We start from the raw sequence: 16,493 nt of genomic DNA, 5'->3' as shown, positions 1-16,493 counted from the left end.
GCGTTCGCCGAGTGGGGGCGCTTCGAACCAACCCTGGTGGCAGACATGTCACCGCCCCGTTATAAAGGGGACGCTCATAGCATCCATCCATCCTACTCTCCCAACCCTCCTCTTTCTCAGTCGACGCCTCGCCTCTGGCCGAGTGAACCGACCACGCTTGCTGCACGTGTTTTAGATCTGCCGTGGAATATCACCGATACCAATGAATACATTCGCTGCTGTATTTCACCAAGTAAGTATACTTGTTGTGCGCTTCAGTTGTATAATTTTCTCAATCGATTTCTGATTGCGTCGTTATAATATTTTCAGGGTGCATCGGGTTAAACTGGTACACGTGGACTGGCCGGCATCGAAATGGTGTACTGCTGCGTGCCCTTTTGCCGCTCGCGCCCTGGGTCGCCTCAGGCAACGGCGCTCTCACAGAAGAGACCTTTCAAGCGTTGCTATTCACCACGCAATCCACTGGGGGAAACTACACGCTTCTTGCTTCAAGAAGGCGTCAGTTACGTGCTGACTAAGAAACTAAATAGCGATCCGATTGAGGCACTGTTTGGGCGAATTCGACAAATGTGTGGCTGCAATGACCAGTTGGACGCCAGAGCCGTTACGGCTGCCCTTGATCGGATTGTGAAGGCTAAGTCATTATGCCCAAAAGAAGCCGAAACGCCCGATGTTGATGCTGAACAAGTGGCAGCCACACTGTCTGAAAAGTTTCACGACGAGCTGGAAGACCTAACGCAATGTCATGCCCCTACACCAAGGTCGGTGACTTACTCGGGTTTGTCATATGTTGGCAGCTACATTGCCAAGTTAATAACAGATTTTGGTTGCGGATCCTGTGAAATCCTAGTCACAGCATGCAACAAAGGCAATCCCTTGTACGTACTGTTGCAAGGCCAAGACAAGAGCGGGCTATGCTATCCAAGGCCAGAGTTTCTTGCTCTTTTGAACAATTTAATTAATTTGTTTGACCGCGTGGCAACGCATCTGCCAAGAACGAATACGCTGGAAGTTCTTCAGCTACTCGTCGAGCGTCGGCTCGAACGCGCGCCAGTACTAAACTGTCCAGAGTGTGTTGACGACAGCCACGCAAAACGATCCGCAGCTCTAATCGCCGAAAAATTCATGAGAATACTTTTTATCAACCACACGAAGAAAATCACCGACTCACAAGAGAAGCCCTCCAATTATGCACACAAACCGTCTGGAAAATTAATCAGATTGTGACCAAATGAACTTTCCTTTCTCGACGAGAAAGCAAAAACGAAAAAAAAAACGTCCTTCTGCGAGTTGCTTGTTTACGTAGTAATGCCTATTCTGTGTTTTTATGTTTTTACCTTCGTACTGAAATTTGCTAAAGTGAATGTTTGAAGTGCAGCATGTATTATTCAATAAAAATTATTCGAAACAATAAATTCGCACATTTTTTTCTTCGTGTGCCTCGCGTTAATATGTTTCTTTCAAATGTTTTATGATTCGGCGCTTCACGAATATAATGTTACGCTGCTGGACCCTATTAGGCAGGAAATTCAGAAGGGGGAAGGAATCTCCTATGTTTGAAGACGCCCATGTAAATTAGCACGGAGAGGTATCACCTGTAGCCAGGGCACGGTTAGAGGAGCGGCAAGTGAGCGCGCGCCGCTCCTCTACCCTGGCCGTGCTGTAGCTCAACTGGCGAGGGTTGGGCCGCAGCGCCATAACTAGCGGTGGTGAAAGGTGGGAACTAGACCCGAAGAGCAGGCCGTAAGGGAGTGCCCAATAAAGTTTTCAATCAATCAATCAACCGTAAGGGAGTGCGCGCGTGCGCCCCTCCTCTAGTCCGGCCGTGGTATGACAAACAGTACATGGTCCGTGGACTCAAAAGCACGTTCAGAAAAAGGCGAACATCTTGAAAGATTTCTACTGGACGCTAGACTAGGTAAACGCTTGTGATGAGCAGCTATGTGTAGCTATATGCGAACTGTTGCGTTAGAACTTCTACAGAAATGTGTGAACGTTCTATTGCAAAATGAACTCCTTCCAATGAACTCTCTATTGCCATGTTATTTTTTTTTTCTTCCTGTTGGCTATACGATTTTTTCTTTACTTGTTCATTTTTGTTTTTGGGTAGCCATTTTTCTCAAACTACATAACCTATTGAAGTGAATTAGTGGAAGTCATGTAAACCACAACCTCTCCACAGCAAGCCCGTTAGAACAGAACAGAAACGCCGAGCGAGGAAGTCTTTGATTTGCGTTTGCGTTGCTGTCGGACTGATGAAAAACTGGCCAGCGCGATGTCGACGTCCCTCCACTTGACTAGCGCAACGCACGCATCGCTACTCTGTCAGTGAGAATGAGCTTGACCTCTCTGTTTACCGGGCCGACGAGGGTGGGGGGGGGGGGGGGGGGGGGGGTTGGGACCACAGGTGAGATAGGGTGGCCAGTGTGTCCAGCTTCTTTTATATTCGTCTCAGACTTTCATTCTGCTGTCCCCGCGCAATAGTGGTACGGCCGCTGTATGCAAAAGTTTGCGTCCAGCAGCTGTAGCCGTGGCAGTGGCTTGAGGAGAGGAGAAATGCTTGTTTCTGGAACCCGCGTCGTTAGTTATAGTATGGTTGTAGGTGAAAGCGCATTTTTTCCCCTTGACGACTGCCGCTGCCCCGGCCAAGAGCCTAGCGACGCGCGCATGCCAGGCCACCGCAGAGCAAGAATAGGGGGCTTCAAGAGGCAAAGAAAAAAAATAAAAGTCTGCGGTTCCTTCCCGCCTCGATGACTTCAGGATTAATGTCATTTGTTCGTTTCAGCTTGCTAGTTCTGCACCGCAGACATCTTTGCTAGTTTGTGCTCTTGTGTCGTCTCGTATCCTCCTGGTGTCTGCGTTCGCTTTTTTATTTAACTAGAACAAAGTGATAATGAGCACTCATACAACGAGTAGGTGGCTTCGCTTTATTGCCACCTCCACTCCCCTCCCCCAAACCTCCCCCGCCAATGCGGGCTCCCATTTGGGTAAAGAACCTGGCTTTCCGAGATTCTTGAAAATTTAAATGAAAAAAAAAAAGACGTTGCTTTTTGAAGCAACGAATAAAAAGCGTTTCTCCGTAGCTTCCGAACAGGGTAAGGTTAAGTGTGACGCAAGAGAGAGGCCGCTTTTCCTGCGCGTTCGGTTTCGCTATTGCCTGGATCAGGGCCCTGATGTCCATTGATGAACGCACCAAATTACGTGCAATTTTGTGGATCCCCCATAAAATGGGTATGTCCTATATAGCGATGCCCTGCTACGTTTCTACACGAGCGACTGCCCTCAAATGTATAATAAAAAAATTCACCGCCCTATCCACGAAGTGAATGATGTTAGAGGAGCTTGCTCGGAGATGATCGGGTAACCCGCGAATGCTCCGTGCACATTCCTCTACCATCATATATAGACGTGACAACGTTGTTATACATACATTACATCCACAATGTTTTTTTTTTTTAATTTACGGTTGGATGCACTATATACATTTTGATGAAGTATATATACATGTGGATGAGCTATAAACATTATATACCTATAAACACTATAAACATTATATACCAAGTTCAAGAAGGGCGTCCCTCGATGAGTTCGGGGACTGGTTTCCTTTAAAGATGATTGCTTTATGATGGTTGAACTATATACATTACATATACACATGAGATGTTCTTTTACAAAGTACAAGAAGGGCGTCCCTCGATGAGCTTGGGGACTCGTTTCCCTTTAAAGATGATTGCTTTATGATCAGTAAAGTACGTTGCCAAGGGGTCATCGATGATGGGACGCAGTGGAAAGTTCGAGAAGGCAACATCGATACCAGTGCCCCTGAGGGTGGTGGGACGTTTGCAGTCGTACGATACACATCGGAGAGCGTAACGTGACATCATGTGTTGGCTGGTTATTGGCAAGGCGAGATCATCCCGAGCTGATGCTGCGTTGCGAGGCCGTCGCGCAGCTGCCGTTCATGCTGCGGAGCGGCAACGAAGAGAGCTCACTTAATCAGTGAGCTCCCGGCGAAGACAAAGGAAGCCAGCGAAACGAGCAGTGCGGCCAGCGAGCAGTCACCTAACTAGCGCTTGCGCCGAGCGTGGTGTGTGCCGCCTTGAGCGGCGGCGCCATCTAGTGAGCATTCTTGAAATCACCGGAGAGAGCGCAGTTGCGCCGAGCGTGGTGTGTGCCGCCGCGCCGACGGTCACAGAGGTGAGGACAAGGTGCGAGCATAAGAAGCTTGGCGAGCAAGCTCCTAAAATTTACCAATAACTTTAGCAAGCAACTTTAATAACAAGTAACTGCAAGGTATTTCTGCCTCGACGTAGAGTTCGCCTCTGAAGACGACAGGAGCCGTCCTGTCAGCATTTTTATTAAAAATCTGCAGTGTGCACGCTTCCGAAAAGTGTCACAGATATGCAAAATTGGTCCGCCTTGAAGTTGAGTTAACACGTGAGAAAGCCCACCCAAAACGTCCTTGTCGACCATAAAGCAGCACGTTGCAATGTAATCGGTATTCTATTAATGATACTGATTATATTTAGCGAAAGACAAGACCTTTCCATCGTTGAAGAAAGGCTGTGCTCGTCCCTTCTTGCACGGGCAAAATGCTGCAAGCGAAATATGTAAGAAAGGTCCCAATGGTAGAATAAATCATGCCCACTTGTACTCTTCTGACGTATGTTTATACCGTCATCCCAACTTCAGGAAATATACAGGACGACATTTTTTTTTAAATTGTGCAACCCTACGCGCGGCTTTGTGTGTGCGTGCGTGTGTGTTTGGCCTTCTACGCGTACTCAGACGAGGCCATATCAGAAGTCGTGAACCAAGTCGAAAGGTATGTAGTGTGCGGCCACTGACATCATATATAGACCTTTCGCGCTGACTGGTATAGGGTGTATGCACAGAGCCTTGATCCGCAAGGCGGCAACACCATCGCTGCGCCATCTTAGAGGTCCGTTCGTATACGCCGTCCGTGCCGTCCACGCGTCGGCGTGCAGGAAGGTGTTCTGGATGTGTCTAGTCACTTGTGCAGTGCGGATCTCGGACACAGCGCGTGCAGCGAGTTTTTTTCGCGTGCGGCGAGTGCGCGGACCGTCAAAATGGCGACCCCGCCGCTGGCGCTCCTGGCGGATGGCATCAAGTGCATACCCCCTCTACGCTCCTGTAGAAAAGAAAGTTCCCAGTCTTGCTCCGGTTAAACATGTGGACTCCTGACTGTCTCTAAGGTGCTGGTAGTGATTGCCGAAACTTGCGAGGCGAAGCTGCTTGACTAATGCCAAGGGCGAAAAGAAACTAAGCCAGAAGTCTACGTCTTCGCCGGACCCAGGGCAGAAATATTCTTTTCTGCTAGTACCATGCGAGGGTGGCTTATATACGAAGACATGTGGCAATATAATTAAGAGGCACGCCGTAGTTGAAGACTCCGATTTGACTGACCACCTGGGTTCTGCATATTGGTTCCGTTGAAATGTGGCCGATGGGGCAACGAATTAAGCCACTCACTCGTGCTTACCAAGGCTACGTCATTGCCGTTAAGTCGAAATCCCTGTTTCCGCAAGGTTGCGTTAATGAAGGCAAGCGCTATCGGTAATGCTCTTCGTGTAATATGTCGGCGAGAGGAAATTGACGCTGAGGCGCGAGTAACGAAGTTGAAAACTTGTTCAACTTAGCGTCTTGAAGCGTCCAAGCACACACGGCCAGTATTAAGTTAGTTTATTAGAAAATACATATATTACAATACCCTTTTGTGCAAGAAATCTATGACTTAGTTAGAGAAAAAAAGAACTGCCGAGGGACGATATATCTCCCGGCAAAATCTATGACTTAGTTTTGAGAAACGCCGTCGATCGGCGACTTAACATTACACGCGTCGAAAACTATGACCTAGATTTGAGAAGCTTCTCGAGCGGAGACTTGCTGCACGTCGAGTAGAGGGACTCGCAGCCCAGACCGGACAGTCCGCCCAGCAGTCCCTTGAGGATGCTTTCGGCGCTGCCGTGGGCCTGGAAGGCACCCGTCAGGGACCATAGCATGGCCGAAGCAGTGGGGTACTTGCGAACCGCGTCCTCGGTGATCTCGCACACGGCGCGGGTGCGGCAGGCCTCGCTGTCCAGGCCCACGACGCGAAGCAGGTCTCGGCCCACGTTGGGAGGCACGGAGTCGGAGAGAGCAGAGCCCATGACGCGGAACGCGGTCTGCATCAGATCGCCCACGATGGGAATCTGCGTGAGCCCGAACAGCATCAGGTAGACGAGGCCCAGGGCCAGGAGTACGGGCCGCAGTGTCCCAAGGGCCACGACGATGGCCGGTGTGGCCAGCGCCAGAACCACGGGAAGCATGGCCATCGGATTGGAGCGGCTCGTTTGGTGGATTTCGTTGGATACATCCGCGGCTAGACCGAACCGCACGTACCCTGCGAAGACCGGGAAAACAAAAGGCCGCCGTTAGTATACGTATGTTGAGGTGCGTGAGGGTTTCAGTGTCAAATATTCGAGCGTATATATTCAAGGACTTTGAAGACACCGTCAAAACCCATCAATGATGAAGAGCGGCATCTGATGACACACTTCTTTGCTACAGCAACGTTTCAAAACACCGCTCGTAACTTTGCTGCACCAGAGAGAGATAATTAAACTATTTTACAACCAGGCGCGTTCTCTTCGCTCAGAGGGAAAAAAGGTTATATTGGAGGCATTCAGTCTTGCTGGGATTTTCTTGTGTGGTGCCTAGTGATGATCATGAGTTCTACGGCTTTACTTTTGCGAAATACATCAAAAAGTTTGCATGAGTTAACCTTCATGCACAGCTTCCTTGACAAACAAAGAAAACAAAACAAAAAATAGTAAAGGTTCGACAAGTAATTAGAAGCTTTAAACTGTACATAAGGTGAATAAGTTTTGAATTGATATGAATTAAAATGAATCAGAGATGAATTGCATGCGTAATAAAGTTAATAAAGCCTAATAAAAGGTGAATTTACTAATTGTACACCGGTGAATGAATTATTAATCAACAGCAGAATAAATGCCAGCTAACAGTGAGTCAAATATGAATTAACCCCTAGGCAAACAAGTCTCAGAATGCACACCGAGCGGGGATGACTAGGGGACAGAAAGAGAACCCACGCCACGGTGGTCTAGTGGTTATGGCTCTCGACTGCTGACCCGAAGGTCGCGGAATCGAACCCCGGTGGCGGTGGCTGCATTTTCGATGGAGGCGAAACTGTTCAGGTGCAAGTGTAAAGAATTCCAGGTGGTCAAAATTCCCGGAACCCTACACTACGGCGTCCCTCACAATCATATCGTGGTTTTGTGGCGTCAAACCCCAGATATTATTATAATTACAGAAAGAGAACAAGTAATATGAGGGAACGATGCACTCGAATGACAACGTCAAATTGATTTACGGGTGTCTCGTGAGCATAAATAATAGGCTTTCATCTGCGCTCTCCGTCGCGTTAGCTAATGGGACTTTTTCTCTTTTTTTTTTCTGTCGCTACGCATAGCAAGTATCACGAGGGAATTTCGTATCGATGCGGGTGGCTTGGTTTCTAGCATGTTGCGCAGTCGCACTGCAAACAGCGGAGCCGGCCGCCTTACATACAGTGCTCACGCATTAAAAAACATCAGAATTTTCAGCACAACGACTGGTGTGCTCGTGATGACCGCATAATGTCGCTACAAATGGGGCCGCTAAATGTAATTTCGGCTCTGTTGCAAATGTTCCAAGCAAAATTACGCTGATATGTCGGACGACTGGAAATGCAAGTTAAGCGCATTACACAGAACCAAATTTTCGCGTTTCAATCCTTGAGGACTGTACGCAGTAGCGATGCTTTTTGCGGATATGGCTAGACACGAGCGACGGATGGCCTCTTGATGGCTAAACTTGTCGCTCGCCGCCGCTACTCGACGAGCGTGGTCCCCGCCGTAATTCTCGCATGCCTTTAGGAAGCAAAGAAAACCTAAAGCTTTCTTATGTCGTACATATACCATGCTGGCCCTACACTCTAAACGTGTTAACAGATTAATGTCATTTCGTAAATCTACAAAGTAAGGGTTACGTTAGCTTTGAGCGCATAAATTCTAAACCTGGTAACCCGTACTGACGGTACACAAAATCGCATTTATCGGTTACAACGTTTAGAGTGCACGTGTCGCAGGCCAGCAAAGCGACGCGGGCATTGATGCTGTCTTTAAAATCGACCGGGTGAAGCGATCGCTTGTAGGCGTGCAATGAACAGGCGCACATGTACCCTGACAGTGCTTCCTTCCTCTTCTTTCTTTCAATCCCTCTCCCCCAGTGCACGGTAGCAAACCCGACGCGCGTCTTTCCTTTCTCCTCCATTACTGCCAGTCAATGTGGATGGTAAAATTAAACGGGGTCACCCGTGTACAAGGTCGTTACACGATAATTTGATGAGGCTACAGTGTTGATGGGGATTTTGATCGGGTTGCAACGTTCGATCGGGACAATTTGATCAGGCTACCATGATTCATCATTACACAGTACCGTTCAGGTCACAGAGAAACGTTTCACTGAGCTTAAAAGGCCCCTAAAACACCTCCGATAATTTTGTAACATTTCAAGTAAACGCGCGCATCGAGTTCAGAATGCCGTCACGATCGACTGTGCCAAACGCGGCAACACTACGAGCCGCGGGCGCCCCACAAATTCCACGAAACACTCCCTTCTCCGCTCCTGTGCCTTTAGTGCCTTTCGGCGTTCCTCATTCCCTCAACGTTCGCCGTGACGTCACGTGTCGCCTGCTCGTCATCTACAGCACCTGTTTGTGCGCTCGCAGGCACGCACGCTCGCCGCTCTTCCTCCTCGCAAGGCCAGGAGGTGCACTCGGCCAGGAGAGACGAGCCGACAAAAGAAGCTTAGCGAAGGAAAGAGCGAAACGAGCGAGGGCATATCTTGTACCGGAAAAACAACGGTTGGAGCACTGGTGGCGGTATGGTGCGTCGCGGAGACTCCCGTGCCCATGTTTCCGGGGATGTCTTGGAGCCGCGATGCTCTGAATTACCCTTTTTTTTTAATTTTCCAGGCTACGCCGCGCATTGAGCGCAGGCGACCCGATTCAAAGGGTATAGCCAGATCGCCATCGCCATCATCGCCATCAAACGCGTTGTAGTTCCGCTATTACGGCTACGCGTTCCTTGTGTACTTGTGCACAACTGCAACGCCACAACTAAATTTCGACCTCTTCGCGGTTTAGGGGCTCTTTAACGTACATTAGTGAAATACATGCTACCGGCGCTCGTGTAATCAGGTGTGTCATAAGGAATCGACATTGGCTAGACGTTGCCTAATTACAACCGGAAAACGAATAAATGTAACCTGCCTAAGGCAATAAAACGACCGACACCGATCAAAAGAAAAGCTAAAAATGAATAAAAGACGTTTCGGCTTTGCTACGGAAGCCTTATTCACCTTAACCTGTCTGCCTAAACGGAAACATTCGGAACTATGTTTCATTCTGACCTCTTCGGCTCGTGTCGTGATTGTTTTGTACACACGTGTTACGAGGTGCGTAATAACGTTTCGTATTCCACATTACCTCCAACACGCACGGTCGCGCTCAACAAGAGCTGCTACACGGTGCACGTGTTAAACGTGGCCCAACCCTGCACGGCGGCGCCTACATAAGAACGATTACAGAATAAATCGCTTACCGGTGTTAAAAAAAAAAAAAAAGCTTACCGTTTGCCGGTGTCGCCGTGCAGGTTGGATACCTCTTGAAGCACGAATGTATACAGTTCAATTTTTTCCTTTCGTGCGGATATTCTACGTATTGCTGGCGTTTTTTTTTTTTCTTGGGCGCGTTTGGTGCCGGTATACTGAACTTGGTTCTATGGGTGCTAAACGCACAACGCAAAGTTACACACAACTAATGAAACCGACATGCAATAAAAACAAGAAAAGCACGGCGGACGTTATTTGTGGTTTCTTAACTGCAGTGCAATGCTTCCAATTTAAATTGAAGGGAAATAAAAGGGACGAAAAATAACCCCTTCCGTCGGTGGGATCTGAACCTACAACCTTCGAATTACGAAGGCTGCGTAGCTCAATTAGTAGAGCATCGGACGCGTAATTCGAAGGTGGGGGTTCGGATCCCACCGGCGGAAAGGGTGATTTTTCGTCCACCTTAATTCCTTTCAATTTAAGCGAGAATCCTTATGCTACAGTTATGAAACCACAATAATGTCCGCCGTGCTTTCCTTGACTTAACTGTCTGTCGGTGTCGTTAGTTGCGCATAATACAGAAAACGAGCCCCTCGGACAATTTCGCTACTTTAGCACGCACCTATGCGGCATTTTAATCACAACATTTACGAGCGCAAACGCATGCGTTTTGCACGTGCATTTGTGGAAAAAGGTTAATACCGGACCATGGGTCGGCCCAACACTGTGGTTTAGAAACTTTGGTTCAGCTCCGTCGCGGGTCGGCACTATCGCTCTGTCTCCCAAATGGGCACACTTGTTTTTCTTTTTTTTTTCTTTGGGGGGTGGGGTAGGGGGGTATCGATGAGCGGACGAAATTTTCGGACGGACTCGCCAAATAATCCAAGATAATAAAGTAGATTTCGCGACAAAGTGGAGACGTGTTCGTGAACCTGTAACTGAAACGCAGCCCACAACGCGCGTATCGGCAATCTCCGAAAAGTTAAGAATCAACCGGTCATAGCTGACATCAGCGCGATTAGAAGAAATGCATAAAAGCGCTTCAATAAATGCGCGTTTGCGCAATGCGGTTTAACGTGCGCGATTAGGGTACAAAATATCGACACTTACCATCGACGACAGCCAGTTGCGGCAACAGGCCGATGATGATCGCCAGCGCTAGGATGTGCATGTTGGTGCTTCGCTCTCGGCGGACTCCTCAGGTGGTACTGACGTCGGCCAAAAGGTCCGGGGACGGTCCCCGCAGCTTCTTTTGTTGAATCGTGGCCAGACCAGTTCCTGCGATACACTTTGACATCTACAAGGTGGCTGTAAGGGGGTTGGGAGCATGGCGCAGCCGCTTGAGATCGCCCAGGACAGTACCGAACGGCGCGATGAACAAAGAGAAGGCGAGCGTTGCCGATTCTCCAAACTCTACCGCAAAGGGAGGCGGCGAAGGTGGGGACGAGAATCAGGTGGGCTCTCGGGTTGAGACGGAGGGGTGGGGCAAACGGTTACCGCGAAGAAACTCACAGAAACTAAATTAACCTGTGGCTGCACCTGAGACCTTTGGACGACGTGTGGCTATGATGGACGCATGACTGCATAAAAGCCGGGGTAAAAGGTGGAACCAGAGCGGGAGAAAAAAAAAAGATGGGGGGTAGAGGGTTGCTGCTGAAGTCGGGTGAATGTCCTCCGCATTCGGAGCCTGTCAGCGCTCGGAAACCGGGAAAATAAGCGGTCTTGAGCTGGGATGCCATTGAATAAGAGGTTCCTCGCGACAGAACGTTCGATTCTCAGAGTGGATTTTAGAAAAAAAAAAAAAATGTGCGGGCACTCACCTGATTTGCCCAACGTGAAGACAGGTTCCACGTCCAGGTGCTCCCTTGGGACGTGGTCTCTCATCATGGAGGAATGTAAGGCATGCAGACATCGACAGAGAAGGGAATCCGATAAGAATTCTTTCCCCTCTCCTTTACTCACTTCCTCCCTTCGCTATCGGTAACTTGCGCTCCGCCGTGCAAAACCCCACCGGTGGGTATGCGTCCAGTACCGCGTACAGCAGTGCGAGTGTCAAGCGAAAACGAACACGTGAAAAAGAGAGAGAGAGAGAGAAAGGAAAAGAAAAATACAGAGAAATAAAGGGAATGAAGAGAGCACACACACACAAAACCATTCTTTGCCGAAAAACGAATTAGACTGGATCGTATAAACGAGATTTCACTCTATGTGAATTCAATAACAATAAAAAAAAGCACAAATGTGCAGATGATACCAGCGCATTCTATGATCGGTCGCCCACTCGCTGCTTTCCATGTCCGATCGCTTACATCAGAGTGCGTGAAAAGAGCAAAGCCGCTTACGTGCAGGACATTTGGTCATTTTACAATTTTTAAGGCACCATTTAATGGCTAAGCAAATGCCCAAGCTGCAGCTTTGGACTATACCGGCGCTCTTCCGTGAAAGCAGGCTTTTAAGACACCTTACAGCGAGCATGAAATGGGGTAAAACTCGTGTAAAAAGGAAGGCGTCCGTGGCTTCGTCTTCACGCTACAACGCGGTATTTCCTGCATTCGATTACCGGTGTTTGAAGTTATTGGCTCACGCGACGACAGGTAGAATGCGAAAAGCGATTCGTCGACATAACAGTGAACGGCCGCCCGATAAAAAAAATATCCACGTGGTGAATGATGATGAGTGGGGCGAAGCGAACTCGCGCTGCAGCACGGCGATGACACTGGCACGAGCGTGGTCCTCCTTGATGGAAGATATTGTGACTAGATTGTTTGAGAACCACAATCTGTTGCACGCACCGCAACTATGGCCGAAACTGTTATCAAGCAAGTCCCGCTGGAAGCGCGCGTCGGCGCCTTCGGGCAGAGCCCGCCTGATGCGTTTTGCAGCCACTTCACGTGCTCGCACAGCCTCGGGCTCTGCCTGCCGGTACGCGCGCTTTCTCGCCGCTTCACGGTCCTTCACATTTTGAATATCCGATTCGCGCCGCAGCCGTGCAGCTTCGGCCTCGCGGGCTCGAACGGCGGGGTCTTCGCGCCGCAGCCCTGCAGTTTGTCGAGCAGCTTCGGCCTCGCGGGCTCGAACGGCGGGGTCTTCTCGCCGCAGCCGTGCAGCTTGTCGAGCAGCTTCGGCCTCGCGGGCTCGAACGGCGGGGTCTTCTCGCCGCAGCCGTGCAGCTTGTCGAGCAGCTTCGGCTTCGCGGGCTCGAACGGCGGAATCTGCTTCGCGACGTCGACGTGCAGCTTCGGCCTCGCAGGCTCTCACCTCAGGATTCTGCCTGCGAGCGCGCGCTGCCGCCGCCTTCCATGCCCTCCGTTCCGCAGCCTTGTCTTCCATCTGGCGACTCCGAGCTAAAGAGAAAGCGTGCCGAGAGGGAGCCTCATGGCGCGTTACTTCTGAAATGTTGTCTTCGGGTGTCGTTGAAAACACGAGACGTAGTAAAGAAGAAAAACGCCACGCAGGCGAACACGCACGAGAGAATAGTGTACTAGAATATTTTCCTAGTGACGCGTCCGGGAAGGAGCGCGCGTGCCCGTTTGTGTAGACGCCACCAGGTGCCGCAGCTGCGCCTTTTTCTAGTAGACCGGCCGCTGTCTCCGCCGCTGCGTTTGACGTTGTCCACGTGTGTAGGCGTTCCTTATGCACGGGGTTGTTTAATTGGTGCACGAAAAGATTGCAGATTGCATTCACTATAGTATAGTGTAAAGAACGTTTATGAAAACCACATTAACACACTAGTACCGATAACGTCGTCTGCTAGCGTAAATGCAGCAGACCGGCAAATTCATTGCGTTCGGGACATCGCCTGCAGTCTGCAGCATTTCCTATTCGCAGTTTTTTCTTATCATCCTTTGCACAAAGCCAGCCTATATGTGCCTGTTTTGCTTCTATGGCATTATATCTAGCACAACATTTAAATCGCGTGCTTGCCACAAACGACACAAAAGTGCGAAGCAACGTCTGCGCGGCGTTGCTATGGCAGAAGGCGTACAATTAAATAATGGCCTCGACGGACGCACATTGATGGTGGTAAAATTTTCGTACATTATTGTCGGTTACAAAACCGCAGCTAAAGAAAATTATTCCGGCGTTCCCTGACCCCAATGCACGGCGTGCAACTAGACTCCGTTTTTCTGTTTGGCATCCTCTATGAAAGCGTCCGAGAAAAAGAAGAGTTTTACACCGTTTCTCACAAGAACAACTGCGTTGAAGGTAGCGTCTCACGGGATGGACCTTGTTGGATGCACACGAGGCAAGTAGACGAAAGCGCGTCTGAACCGTCTGAACTGGCATGAACCGGCCCGAGCCGGCTCGGCGACTAGAAAAAGGCGCAGCAACGCCACCAGTGTCGTCTACTGGCGTTTGCTTCAACCGGCCTAATGTCCCTCCCTCCTGGACGCGTCACTAAGAAAGTATACACTATACACGAGAGTGTCACTCGTCAACGTCGTCTTCTTCTTCTACTGCATACCAGAACGCGCGCTTCTCACGAGCTAGAGGTGGCTACTACAACGCTACAAACTAACGGAGGATGGACACATAGAGTTTCCTACAATACTTACTAGAGGGAACTCTGGCGCTAGTGTCTATGGGAGCTGCAACGCATGACGCTTCAGCCAGCATGGGAATGATGGGTAGTACACAAATTTGTCTAAACTTCGTTCTTTCGGCTCCGTTTGGCTCCGCGTCGGCTGCATCCGCTTTGCCGCAAAACTAAATTCAGCAAAAGTCAGCAGTTCCACTTCACCACTTTAACTTTTTTAGGCTAACCAAATCAAACCTGGCCACGAAGTTCACAACGGTCTATTCATTTATCCGAAACGAACGCCAAAACCACGGTGTAAGAAAAATAATTTAGGTGTGGACACTCCGCCCGACGGCGCGTCCACATAATGTTCGCCTCTTTCCTCCTCTCGGCCCCCATGTCGCAGCGCCTCCCACGCAACCGCGGCCGGCGCATGTACTATAGAAGACGAGCTGCGTGCGTAGCGTCCGTAACGGCGTTGCGCACGTGAGAAGTCAGCGAGCAGAAAGACTGCTCACGCGCTCTAAGCAAGACGCCGCGCTTTTACGCACGCAACGCTGTTAGGGACGCTATGTGCGTCGCGTGCGCCTTTTATACCGTGGCCGTATGAAAACTCGCCGTTCAGTTGCTCTATCCTCCTCCGCGTGCACGGTTAAAAAAATGCAGTGAGGTGAAAAAAAAAATGAAGAAAAACGCGCGTTCGCCTCGTCGCAATAGGTTTCTTAAGCCCCCATGTCGCAGCGCCCCCCACGAAACTGCGGCCGGCGCATGTATTAAAGGCGAACATTATCTGGACGCGCTCTCCTTCGCGGCGGGCGGAGAGTGTCCACACCTAAATTATTTTTCTTACACCGTGGCCAAAACACAGCAATAAACAAAGCCACAAGTACGTTTGAAGCCTCAAGCACGAAGACTAGGCAAATTTGTGTACTACCCATCATTCCCATGGTAGCTGAACGATCGCAGCGCCAGAGTCCCCTCTAGTTAATTTTAGGAAACTCTATGGATGGACAGACCCAGAGCATAAGGAGCTTCGCCCCTAAAAAAAGAAAAAAAAAAGAAACACCTGGAGGACGCTTGAGCTTCGTGAGTTGATCGCGATCCTTCAAGAGTAGAACGCGATAGCGTAATCGGGACCCGCGCGCATCGCTTTCTCAATTGCAAGGCTGGATGAGATTCTCGGTGCATACCTCAAACGTGCCCTAAGGAAACGAACGCCTGTGCGCGCAACATTGGGCGTAATTCTTCCTTTTGCGAGTCAGCGCCCCGCCACGGTGGACTAGTGGTTATGGCGCTCGAATGCTGACCCGATGGTCAGCAGCCAAAACATTACACGCGTTAAGGAGACTTATTCCACTGCTTTACATTCATATAGTGGCATTTTCCGAACAAGTTTCCAGAAATACCTTGGCTCTGTGGTAAAACACCTTCGTGCCACGCAGGTGGCCTGGGTTTGATTCTAATTCGAACCTAAGACCTTTTGTATGTATTTTATTTGCATCTTGCTCGGTTTTCAGTCGCGGGAAAGATGATGATTTTTCGCACGCAACCAACGATGGCAACACCGACGCCGACACCGGAATTTCTGCTAAGCGAGCTCTTTAACGCTATCACGCGCAAAAAAAGAAAAAAAAAGGAGAAGAAAAGAAGAAAGAAAGGGTGCATCCTATTGTGTAGCGCTGAAACACACGGGCACAGGCGTGAACGCCGTGTTGACGGTTCCGTCCGCGTTGGCGCTAGTAGACGTACAGCCACGTGCATTTAGAAAAAACGAAAAAGAAAAGAAAGGGTTGTGGCGAGCGCGAGACGTTGTATGTCGCCATATATGGTCATGCCGAGGAGCCGCTGCGTTTCATGATGTCTTTGAACGACAATAAACGATGTCAACATCGGGCACCACGAATTTTCCTGTGACTCTGAATGGAGTTAAAAATCCTTACGAAAAAAAAAAGACATCGTTAAATAAGAAAATAGTGCATCCAGAGGAGTGATGATGATATAATCCCAAATAATAGTTGTCAGGGGTTTGAGCCTTCTCAAGAGAACCCGCAACACAAAGACACTCGCGCGCTCTTTAATTCACCTTGATGCGACTCGTCTTGTGAACCACAGCGACAATTAGTTAACTAGGCATCTCCCGCTATTTTCTGTGCTCGCAACGGGTCGCACCTGTCTTTTTTTTTTTTTTATCGAGCGGCAGTGGCAGCTGTTATTGCTTGTCAGCACCAAAGACATGATTCGATGATACGGCAAGACTACGAATCGGTCAAATCTTCCGCCGGTTTCATTTTGAAGC

The 16,493-nt window shown here is 49.4% G+C and overlaps 1 protein-coding gene across 1 annotated transcript; it reads right to left on the bottom strand.

Moving 5' to 3' along the window:
- Positions 1 to 5,815: 5,815 nt before the first annotated feature.
- On the bottom strand, positions 5,816 to 10,849 carry LOC119381824 (uncharacterized). The gene is made up of 2 exons (XM_037649580.1): positions 10,789 to 10,849; positions 5,816 to 6,403 (listed from the first exon to the last, which is right to left on the bottom strand). Exons 1-2 carry the CDS (start codon positions 10,847 to 10,849, stop codon positions 5,868 to 5,870), a joined length of 597 nt encoding a protein of 198 aa, XP_037505508.1. The 3' UTR covers positions 5,816 to 5,867.
- Positions 10,850 to 16,493: the final 5,644 nt, after the last annotated feature.

This window comes from Rhipicephalus sanguineus, chromosome 2 (assembly GCF_013339695.2).
Source record: "Rhipicephalus sanguineus isolate Rsan-2018 chromosome 2, BIME_Rsan_1.4, whole genome shotgun sequence".
NCBI lineage: Eukaryota > Metazoa > Arthropoda > Arachnida > Ixodida > Ixodidae > Rhipicephalus > Rhipicephalus sanguineus.
The sequence above is the reverse complement of the archived record's forward strand: the minus strand, read 5'-3'. Positions and strand labels throughout refer to the sequence as shown.

Bases quoted from the DNA above. Each gene is read 5' to 3' on its own strand.
- LOC119381824 (XM_037649580.1), bottom strand. From the start codon at position 10,849: ATGCACATCCTAGCGCTGGCGATCATCATCGGCCTGTTGCCGCAACTG. The intron at 6,404-10,788 runs GTAAGTGTCGAT...CGGTCTTCGCAG, and splicing joins GCAACTGGCTGTCGTCGATG to GGTACGTGCGGTTCGGTCTA.